This window comes from Eurypyga helias, unplaced genomic scaffold (genome assembly GCF_000690775.1).
Source record: "Eurypyga helias isolate BGI_N326 unplaced genomic scaffold, ASM69077v1 scaffold7382, whole genome shotgun sequence".
Taxonomy (NCBI): Eukaryota; Metazoa; Chordata; class Aves; order Eurypygiformes; family Eurypygidae; genus Eurypyga; species Eurypyga helias.
This window is the reverse complement of record NW_010233991.1, coordinates 115,969-127,542: the sequence shown is the minus strand read 5'-3', so window position 1 is coordinate 127,542 and position 11,574 is coordinate 115,969. Positions and strand designations below refer to the sequence as shown.

Genomic DNA, 11,574 nt, shown 5'->3' with positions numbered 1-11,574 from the left:
TTCAGCAGTAGCTTCCTTTCTATTCAATAATTAATATTAATTTCAAATGGCAGGTGTGTTCTGGAGTGCATAAAATTTGCAAGCAATAGGAATGAAAAGTTATAATTATTAATGTCTAGTTACATCTCTACAGCTTCAGGTGTTTTTGGTTTTAGTTGGGCTATTTTCCTCAGGATTATACTGGTGGTATCTAGTATATTGAATCAAGACACAGTCAGAAAATCAGCTTGAAGTCAAGTATTTATTTTTAGATTTTAGATTTGTTGAAATGTAAAATATTATTTTATTTCTTTTTCTTCTTTAGGTTTCATTGATTTCATTGTAGAACCAACATTTTCTCTTCTTACGGACTCAATGGAGAAAATTGTTATGCCTCTTATAGAGGAAGCATCAAAATCTGAAAGTCCTGCATTTGGGACATCCAGGTATGAATACACGGCTTAGTTATTGAACTACCATAAACTAACATCATAGTGTAAGTCTCGCAATTATTTTAGCAGATGGAAAATAAGATAAATAGCTGGACAGTACTGCCATCGTGTGGTGGTATGTTGTACTTGCAATATGCTATTACTCCATTGACTGTGGACGATTGTGCATATAAAACAAAAAAAAACACCGTAACAAGCAGAATACGCAAGTATAAAATATAAACTTGATTATCGACAACATATCTGATTATTTTTTTCTTTGATTATAATCTTTTCAATACATTCTTGAAGTTCCTAGTTTTCTTATCTTGAGCCATTTTTAGCAGCGGTATGTATTTGCAATAGCCACATTTTTTTTTTTTTTCAAGAATACCCTGAAAGAAAGTCAGTAAGAATCAGTCCCAGGTTACAGCTTCGTGAGTTGAAGAAATGTCTTTTATCTCAGCACTCTCGGTGAAAACTATTATTTCAAGTTAGTCATTGCATATAGGTTTTAAGGAATTTGATTCAAAATAACTGTTTGTGTCAATAATTAAAATTGCCTGACTGTGTTTATAATTCAGGGTCTTTTCCCTCCTGCAGCCAAAATAGTTTGGGAGCAGTAAGCAATGCTGAAGCACAAAGACGACCCAGTTTTAAAAGTGCAAGTGATGGGGGGACTCACACAGAAAATTCTCTAGCAACTGTAGACCTAACGAGCTTTAAGGACAACTTGATGAAGATCATTCAAGCAAACAAAGAAAGATGGAAAGAATTAGCAATAGAAGGTAAGATATACTAAAGTGGAATGTTTTTATAGGTTACTCCCTTAGATCCCCCCAACTTTAATTTTTTAATTTCCTTCAACCTATAAAAATATGTAGTTGTCTTGTATTAATATATTTTATGTCTTAATGTTTGTTTAGACGGTCCTGTTTTGCTCTCCCAGGAGGTACAAAGAGATGTAGTTGATCAGGGGACGAGAGGAGATTGTAGCACGCTGAATCATAGAATCATGGAATAGTTTAGGTTGGAAAGGACCTAAAATACAATAAGGCTCTGTGCTGCTCAGCTTATCTTTAGAGGTCTGGTTTAGAAATGTGCATTCTTTCACTTTTAATCATAACTGATACTGACATCTGCTTTAAATGTCAAAATCAACAATTCAAAGTAGCGTGTGCTGCCACATTTCTTAAGAAATGTAAAAGTTGTAATTAGCTATTAGAAATGCTGTTTGTTCCCTACTGTATGGAACAAAATTCACTACTGCAGGATTCTTGGGAATATGCCGTAGGCAATTATTTAAATGACTTGGTGGATCTAAAGATTTGGACTATCACTGCATCTGCTAGACCCAAACAAGGCAAAAAGTGACTTTTCATTTTCCATTTGATAGTTAATAAAGCCAAACCCGCATCAAGCCATAAGCCATACCTGAAAATTGTCAGGGATTACAGTTGTCTGACTGAAAGGATTTCTGATAATTGTTGAACACAATTTATAACCTGGATCCAGGTTATGTGAATAGCACTGAGGAATATTTTGTCCACAGTCTGTGGTGTTTCCGAGTAAGCACCTGGAATATTTCAGTATAGTGTTTCACTGCTGAGACTGGTCTCTCTGTGCATGACCTGATACTGACTGCAGGGAATGTGACGCCCAGCAAGATCCAGGAAACTCTGGGCAAGATTTCTACTGTGAAAAACAGAGCTGTTATTGTTCAAGACTCCATGGACTTTGTTGAGATTATAGTTGTCTGTATTCTAGGGTGCCCTTCTTTTCTTCCATCAACTTTACTAATGAAGTATGTCTAAGTATTTCCTGCACAGGGTTATGGAATTACAGTAGGATGTACATTAGGAAAACTGATGGGTAAGTGGAAATAGCTGGTGTTGAGGCCAGAACTTGATGAACAATATCTGCTCTGTGTGATTGTGGTTGGATCTGTTTTGCAAAACCTTTGTGAGAGCAATGAACAGATTTATTGAAAAAGGTGCCTATAAAGAGACTGCTTGCAGCAACATCTGCAGTTGACTGGAACATGGCATAGAGATCTTCAGGGTACTTGGCCGGATTCTAGAGGAACCTTGTGAGGTACCACTGTCTGAAGTAGCACATAAATTCCTTGTCACTTAATGGGAGAAGGAATCTTCCCCAACTGGTTCAGATCAGCAGTATATCTGCTCCAAAGCTGCACCCTGCAAAGGCTGAAAATCTTTAATCAGGCTGTGCAAAATTAGTATCTAGTAAAGAATGAAAAATATTAAAATAACATCTCCTTTCCACTTGAAATTCCTTTCAGACTGCGCTCCAGTTTGACTAAATTTGTAAATGAATAACCAGAGACCTTGAACCTCAGGTAGTTTGTTCCATCCTGTCTGGATCTCCTGTTACCTTCTCTGACTGTTGCTTGATAAAAAGTCCTTAGGTTGCTCTGGGCATATGTATGAAGTTGTGTTTTATTCATATGATAGTAGGAACATGTGCTGAGGGAAGAAATATCAGGGGTAAATCACTGCCAGGTGAAAGGAGCGATGTTAGCACTATCATTATTCCTAGCTAGATGAAGTATGACAAACCACAAAGAGCTGAGTGCCCTGAGGAGGTCACATGTATGAGGGCAGTATGCCACAGTGGTAAGCAGGCTGGCTGTTAGTGTAGGTCTCCAAACACACTTCCTGAGGCGACTATGACAAACAGTACTTGTGCTGTTAAAAGAACCGTCTGCATTCTTGTCAGTGGGCTCTGCAAACACTAGACATTGTTCCCAGATTAGTTCACAGGCTCAGGAGAAGTTGTCGCTATACATTTGGTAATACAGCACAGACATGGAAGTTGTCTCTATAAAATGTAGTAATACAGATGCACAAGTATATAGAAAGGAAACTAGTGACAATAATTTGCTGAGCATGACTTCTCATTCCAGGTTCTCACCTTTTCAGGATAAGACTATGCAGGTATCACTGCTTCAGAGGCAGCTCAGCCAGAGGTGAAGGAGGGCTGAGCAAGATGGCCTGACTCCTATGACTAGACAGGCCAGAGCAGGAGACCAAGACGTGTTGACACTGCTGTCAGCAGGGCAGCTTTCCTGGAGATGCAGCAGACACAGCTACTGGTGCTACCCCTCCCTGAAAGGTAGCTGCTGCTGAGACTTCATTCAAAGCAAGCATCTTGGGCAAGGAACAGTGTGCTTTGTTTTGGAAAGGCCCGTGTTAGTAAGAAAAGCATTTATCTACCTAGGCAGCTGTTTGGGAGCTTCCTTAACAGAAGGCTCCTAAGTAAGATGGCTCCATTTTGCTAAAAAGGCCATGTCTTGTATAATTGATGCAGCAGAGCTGAGCGCTTGGATAGCCTAAGGGTCCTCAACCTTTCACCACTGGAGAATTAGAGGAATGTTTCTCAGGCCTTTCAGGGAATGCTGTTAACAGGGAATTACCATAATGATCAAACATCTGGGATTCTAATTTGAGAGCCTTGATGTTTAATTAATATTCCAAACCCCTAATCACCAGATAATCTCTCTTTGTTCAACTCAACACAGTGATAAAGAGACCATTTCATCCCATGCTTTTTTCAACACATGGCTGTGAAGGCTGCTGCTATTTGCAATTGTGGTTGTTGTAGCAAATAGAGAGTAGAGATACCCAGATGAGTCTGAGATTGTTTCATTAGAGAAAATGTTTGCTAAATGGCTTTTAAAGCCTGGAGGTTATTGACCTACTGAGAAAGCTGTAAGGAACACACAAGTTGTCGGGAAAGTTTTAAATATCATGTGACATCCTTCATGATGCAGTTCTTAGAACACAGAGGAATTGTAACACAGTGATTTAGTATTTTAAAAATACAGTGTTTATTCCTTCATGCTTATTGTGATATGTGAAAATGTTTTACTAGTTTCCTAATTTACTGTGGAAAGATTTACTAATCAAGTTGGTCAGTGTTCATCAAGCTCAGGTACTCTAAACAGAGTAAAAGGCTATGGTCTAGTAATCATGCTTACCATCTGTTCAGTAGACATCATCGTAAATAAAGTTGCAGGGATAAATAAGTATCATTAGCTTCACTTTATAGTTGAGCAAAAAGACTCAGAGACAGCTTAGGACACTCACCTCAGGTCACATAATAACATGAGGGGGTGCAGCATACAGACCAAGGGCCCAGCTGCCAGTCCGATGGGCCCATCACTGAAGCATGCCAACATTGTTCATCTCCAGGGTAATACGACAGCAGTGTTACTTGTTGTTCCCATTTTATGCTTATGCAACTCTTCTGAAGAATTAACTGTTACAGGACCTGAATAAGGGTTGCATTATTTGTATGGAAAGTGATCAGTGGCAAACCTTGTCCCCAACACCTTTTGGCAGTGCACTGTGCTGCACAGCTTGAAGGTGTATGTCTAGGATGACTGACCGCATCAGGACAGGATGAAAAACATGTGAGGCTGAAAGAGGCTCTCTCACTGTCCTGTGCTTAATTTTGATAGTAAAAATATTAAAAACATGACAACTATTGCATCTTTTGAGAAGCGATGAGCTTTCTTTTTATTATTATTATTCTATGGACACCAACTTCGAATAACAAATGTCTCTTCTGAAAGACCTCTGCGTGGTACCTGCAGGCCCCCCTCGGGCACTTTCAATCCTGCGTACTTGTAGTCACAATAACCACAGGGTTTGGTTCCATTTGTCTGAAGAATTTTCTCTGCAGACTCACTAATAAGAAGAGAGTAACAGCTGTTGAAATATGAAAATCTGAGAGTGATGGTCTGATAGCATGTTAATGTGATTTAGCAGCAGCTAGGAAGGGCGGGTGGTGGGAGGACATGTGTGGCAGTCACAGAAACCGACTGACAGCTTGGCACATGAAGTCTACCCTAATGGACTGTTTTAATCTGCTCAAGAAAAATAAATTCAGGGGCCTAAAGGAGACCCATGTAGGACCAGTGGCAGTGATTTTAACTGCAGTGCTAAAACGTTTAGGTCATAAGCAGTTTTTGAGCTAATCCAGAGAAGTGTTAAGAATAGTGGGAAAAGGAGAATTTTTCACCGTGGTCTGAGGAAGTGCAATGAATGGGTTGAGCTGAAAGGAACAAGAAACATTTTGTATTGGATATCTGGTAAATCATGGAACAATGAATGATAACTGAACCTGATAATGAAACCTGTTGTATACCCTCCTGAAGTATACACCAGAGAGCTGACCTGCCTCTGCACGTGACAAACTCCATGACTTATGCCACTTTTTCCCTCTAGTAGGCTCAGAGCAGCATGTCCCTTCCTTCACCAGTCCCAAAAGTCCCAGCATTCAAGACCCTGTGCCTACAGCCACCCTAGGAAACGGTGAACACAAATTATTTTTAACCAAACCTTTTAGTAAAAAGTTTTAATGGCTATTAAAATAATAGTATCTAAATAACTCTGTGGGTTACTACAATGTATTCTTCTGTTTGAAAGTGGCAGGTTGGTTGGGAAAGATCACAGTTGTTTGAGGTTACTACAATGTATTCTTCTGTTTGAAAGTGGCAGGTTGGTTGGGAAAGATCACAGTCGTTTGAGAACTCTTGGACTTGCCTTTAAATTTACTTGGGAGCCTCAGGGGCAGCAGGATTAGTCCTCATGTTTTCTACAAATTTTTTATGCTTATTGCTGTTCTGTTCCTCTTCTGTTTAAAATGGCTGATGTGAGAACATGTCTTGTAGAAAGGTGCAGTTCCTTCCTTTGTTGGGCTGGCAGGAATTTAGTGTTCCCATTCACTCCAGCAAACAATAAAAAAATAGAACTGAAAGAGCTCGCTTCAATTTTCAGAGACTTATTAAGCAAAAAAAAAAAAAAAAGGTGACTTAATGAAAGAAGTGTGGAAGCTGAAGAAAAGGGGAGAGGAAAGGAGTCACCTTCCCTGGTTATCACATTTTCTGTAGATGAAAAATTACGAAGTACCAGAACTTTTCAACTATTCTGAAATTTGGATATCGCCTTAATGACTCCTGGGAGTTTTCCAAACACAACAATGCATTACAGTTATTTTGCCAACAGCCCAGCCTAAACACAAAGGAAGGAAGACACCAGTTCTACCATGTTTATTTGTCAAATACTTTTGTTGCTTCTCATGAAGTTTAGTGATTTAAGGCAGGAGTTTAGAAATGGCCCAGAAGTACAGAAGAGGGGCATAAGATTGAGTCACCCCTAACAGACCAGTTAGGAGAAGCTGTTTGTTTTACAGAGGAACTCACATTTTGCTGAATAATTCTTGGGTTCTTGTAAAGAAAACAATGCCAAGCAGTTGAAAATATGTAAAGAGCCCTGGCTCCAGGCAGTTTTACCAAGTAAAAACAGAGAAAGCCAAACCAGTAGCAACAGTAACACGAGTTCACTGAGTTCACTGCACTGCACAACACACTTGTGTCTGCCTTTATCTAAAAGGATATGATAATCCTTCAGCTGTTCAGTGCCTAACTGAACCCCTTCCCAAAAATGAGTGAGTTTTCTAGAGAGCCAAGAAGGTTGTTTAAACTTACTAATCCTATTCATCTATTTACTCTCATTAAATATTATCAGAGTTGCAAATGCCAAGTTACACTGTTCATTTAACATACCTCATCTCCCGCTGGCCACAGCAATGAACGTGCTCTACCCAGGAGCCCAGTGCAGGGTGAGGGTCCTGGCAGTTCCTGGCTGGATGGAAGCAGAGGCTCTGTCACAGTATCTATTACAAATCTTACTGTCGAGCACGGGGGATCAAACATGTCAACTCTGCTTCTCTTAACACTAGTGTTAACTTAGCAGTGCTTTGCTTGAATTTTAGTTATTTGGTCACTCAGACCCTTTTAAAGACTGTTAAATATTTCTGTTTCATCAGAGTGATAGTGTGGCAGAAATGATAGAAGATGCCAATCTTGATGTACAGTATAAAGGTCCTGTAAAATGCAGAGTACAATTCTTAGCTGTTATAGAAAGCAGAAATCTGTGTTTTTCTAACACATATAGCATATTCCACAAGTGGCTAATGTACCATAAGACTCCCGTGTTTGTCATCTTTTTGGCAGTGGATTCCACAGGGATTGAAGCTGAGTGGAGCAAAACAAGTCAGGGCATAGACTCTCTCATAGATGAGAGACAGTACCAAGAAAAAAACAGTACCAAGAAAAAAAATACCTGTCCGAGTTTCAGAAGATTTGGAGTCCAAAACAAGCAGGTCTCTAAAGTTCATAAAAAAATAAAAAAAAAAAAAAGAAAAAGCTTAACAATTTATAAAGAAAAAGCTTAACAATTTATAAACTACTCAAATTTGAAATATCTTGATTTATTTTTAAAGTATGACAGGAAGTAAAGAGCTGACAAAAGAAGGAAATTATTTAACTATTCCATGCTTCTGCACATAAGTTCAGGTTTGGAGGTGTTCTTTTCTGCCCCATTTCACAGGCCAAATGTTACCTGAGGGAGAACTTTCCTTGGGTTCTGAAAAGTGAGGTGATGAAGATGCCAGATGCTGACTGTGGTAGAAATGTGATGACAGTCTGGGCTGTCTTTCAATTGTTGTTCCATCACTTTTGTTCTGGATTTGGACTGCTCACTCACAACCAGAGTTTCAGAGTTACTCAATAAATGTCTGAGTGCTTGTTTTCCTTCCTTAATAAAGTGGGCACAGACAAGTTAGAAATTTAATGCAGTATCATGCAGCTGTTTTGTGGAGACGTTGTTCAAACTGCAATGCTTTCGCTTTTTAAATTGGTAGTGTTTTGTATCTTCTATAGTAGTATACAGATTCTAAAATCTGAATTTACAAAACAGATTCTTATAGCAAGGCAAATAGGCTCCATAAAGATGGTACAGTTATTTTTTTATCAAACTTTTCATCCTCCATCAACAAGTTTTCCATTCTCTGTTTTCTTCATCTTCTAGTTCCTCCTGGTACCATCCCTCTGTGCTGCTCAGCTGTGTTTCCTTTTACTCTGGGCCATTTCATTTGTACGGTTCTCCCAGCCTCAGCAATAGAGCAAAGAATAGAGCCTTCCACAAGCATTATTTTGTCCTGGAGCTGTTCTCCCCTGAGGCACAATTTCCCCTGTATTTCTTCCTTCCCATCCTGTATGTGCCATAGCCATAACGGCTGCAGTACTAGATTGCATGTGTGTAACCCTCTAGAACTTTTTCTTGCTGAAGCTCTGTACTAGCTGACATTTTAGACTTTTCCAGGCTGGTAGGCCATCTTCCTTCAGGGCTTTCCTTCTAGTTCTGGTGCCTCCCCCATCCCCAGCAAGGTGCTCCGCTCCGTGCCCTTTTTCTGTTGCAGAACTGATGAGCTCTGCTCCTCCTAGTGCTGTGGTGATAAACACCACTGCTGGGGGATGTGCCTGCAGCATGGGGTCCTCCTGCTCCCATCCTTCCATTTACAGTATGTCTGATGAGGCTCCTTGCTCTGTCCTGTGGACAAAAAAAAAAGGAGTTACAAATTAGAGATCAAACCAGAAAGTGGACCACTATGGTTCAGTGGCCATAGTGTAATCAGGAGCGGAATCTGACTCATATTAAACACACCAGTGCACGTCTCCACACAGAAGGTCAGTGTTCAGAGTGTTCCTTTGTGCAGCTCCGTCAGTCACTACTCTGAAATCAAACAATTGTGGCATGTCCTTATCTAATTCACATATTTTGTTCCCTCTTTGTAGAAGAACTTGTGAAAAATGTTGGTGAACAGGAAAAAGACCAAAGCAGAAATTCCACAGATGCACAGTTACAGGAAGAGACAACAAGGATACAAAATGAGAGTAGTCAGGGAAGCGATGGTACAACCTGTCCTCCCAGATCCATCGTCCTACAAGTAGTCTCTTTCGACAGTCCTCTGAGTGATGAATCCAACTCAGAAAAATGCACTAACTCTGATCCGAACCAGAAAGATCCCACCGATGCCCAGCGAGAAACACAGAATGCAGACCCACTGAATGGTAATACTTCATCACAGAGCACCAGCCAATCCAATGAAGCTGTCCAGGGCGAAGCTGCAGCTGTGTCTGGTATCTCCCTGTCAAACACTGACAGTAATGTAAAATATTGAAATAAGATGATACACGAACCACCAGCGTAAGACAGTTTCTTCAGGCATGTATAGGAACAGTAGTATCCTAAAACCATCAAATAAAAGCTGTTTGACATAAACAAATACATTCTTCTTGATATTTGGTATTTAGTAATATACCAAGACCTTCAGTTGAACTGGAAGAATGATTTTAAAGTTATTTAAAAATGTGTATTTCCTATTAAATAGCAGTTTGCTATTGGAGAATGAGGTAAACTTTCAAAATTGAACTGTCTAGCATTTTCTCTTTGAATAGGTAATTAATGTTATCCTCTTAAAATGCACCCCTCTTAGTTTAGGCACCTAATATGATCATTATTTTGTAATGTGAATTTTAGAGTTAACTTTAAGTAGTTGAAGTTTGGTAACTCTAGTATGCATGGGACTGTCATTCTCTTAATTGAAAAGGTCAGTCTCACAACTGTAGCTTGTAGGACAAAAAGAACAGTAAGAAAATCCCTATAATGTCAGAATATTTTTTTAGAATCTAAGTATTCCATCACAAACCACCTATGATTTAGTATCTGGAGATTGTAAAACAGAATCAAGGGCAAGATGCCCAAGCAATAGGAGTAAGTGTTACCAAAGTATGAGAAAGACACTGCATTTTCATTTTATTTCCTGAATTTGCTTATTGTTAGAACAAGCTGTAAGGTAATAAGAATAACCAGGGCATACAATGATACTTCATTTCCTCGCTTTTCATTAAGATGTTAAACTCATTAACGCTTTTATGACGGGGAACCTTGCAGTATTGTGCCAGAGTATGGCATTGTCTGAGCAGCAACACTGAAGTGCTTGTAAGGCTTAGCTTAGACATAAGTATATGACTTGGCATATTTCTCAAAAATGCTTTTTATGGAGCACACCCACTTATTCTAGAGTTCCACATTCCAGCTCTCCATGCTTTTATTGACAGGTTTTTCCCATCAGAAATAACAGATGGTTAATTTAGGGTCCTGAATCAAAATATTTACACCAAAATTATTTTCACAGCATCTGAAGTTGTCTAATAATATTTTTGTGACATTTTTGTCTTTTGACAAGTATTTTTTGCACCAGTTTTTGTATTAAAGCCCAACTTGACATTTAAGTACCTTATAAAGGTTGCCCATCTCCTGAATGAGGAACACAGTAGGAAAAGCTACATCTTTTCTCTTTCAAACTCTGCCAAAGGCAGTTGTGGTGTAGCTGTCCTTGGGGTCTTTAGATGGCTGACCAAGAAAAATGTTGTTTGAGAGGTCAGGTATAACTCAGCATGCAATTGGTGCACTCTGTTGGCTTGCCACACTTTGTAGTCCACCTTCCCTATAAGAACAGAGATTTCGTATTTTAGAAAAAGCTAATCTCATGCATTTTCCAAGGCAGGGGATTTTCTACAGAATGCCTTGTATTTTAGCACTTCAAACTGCAAATTTATGAAAAGTACGAAGTGGTTGAGTTTGTAATTGTCTGTTTCTGAAAGCAAACATGATCTGGAAGCTGGTTTTTTTTCTCGAAGGTGGTAAAATAGATTTAATAACATGAATTCCACCGATCCAAAGATATTCCCTCACTAGAGATGGCAATATTCAAAAAGAGTTCGGATAAATAATGAAATAGAAATAAGAGATTAATTATTTTGTGGAAATAAATAGTATTGGTAAGGTCCTGAGCTAAAAGCGAGAGCTCATACGAGGACATTGCTCATCTCTGGCATCGCTGAAGAGGCAGTGGTACTTAAACCATGGGCTAATAACAAGTCATGGAAAAAGGGGAGATATAGCAGGAGACATAACTACGTTAAGGGATTAATCACACAGTAAGAGGAGCAGAAAATTATTTTTAAGGCCACTCTAGAGGCTGAGTGATGAGCCAATACTGTCTTACTGGGATTCCCAAACTTACGTCTGAGCCACTGTAGGTTCTGCAGCACACATCTCGCTGCTGATTGCCACAGCAGGTTTTGGTATAGAGATACAGTGTTTTCTACTGAAACTAAACATCTGTGCCTGAAAATCTTAAACTGCTGAAAAAGAACTTGGGAAATGAAATGGAACAGAAAGGACTTTTCTCCAAACCTTCCTTTACTAGAAGCTCTGCCTTTTCCTGC

At 39.3% G+C, this 11,574-nt stretch overlaps 1 protein-coding gene across 1 annotated transcript in view; it reads left to right on the top strand.

Moving 5' to 3' along the window:
* PDE1A (phosphodiesterase 1A, calmodulin-dependent) overlaps nucleotides 1-11,574 on the top strand; it is a gene marked incomplete at its 5' end in the record, with an annotated part of 48,610 nt that overhangs the window by 32,238 nt on the left and 4,798 nt on the right. The window contains 3 exons of the mRNA XM_010161887.1: nucleotides 305-425; nucleotides 1,014-1,198; nucleotides 9,076-9,351. Coding sequence (XP_010160189.1) covers nucleotides 305-425; nucleotides 1,014-1,198; nucleotides 9,076-9,351 — 582 coding nt within the window. The remainder of the gene's footprint in view (nucleotides 1-304; nucleotides 426-1,013; nucleotides 1,199-9,075; nucleotides 9,352-11,574) is intronic.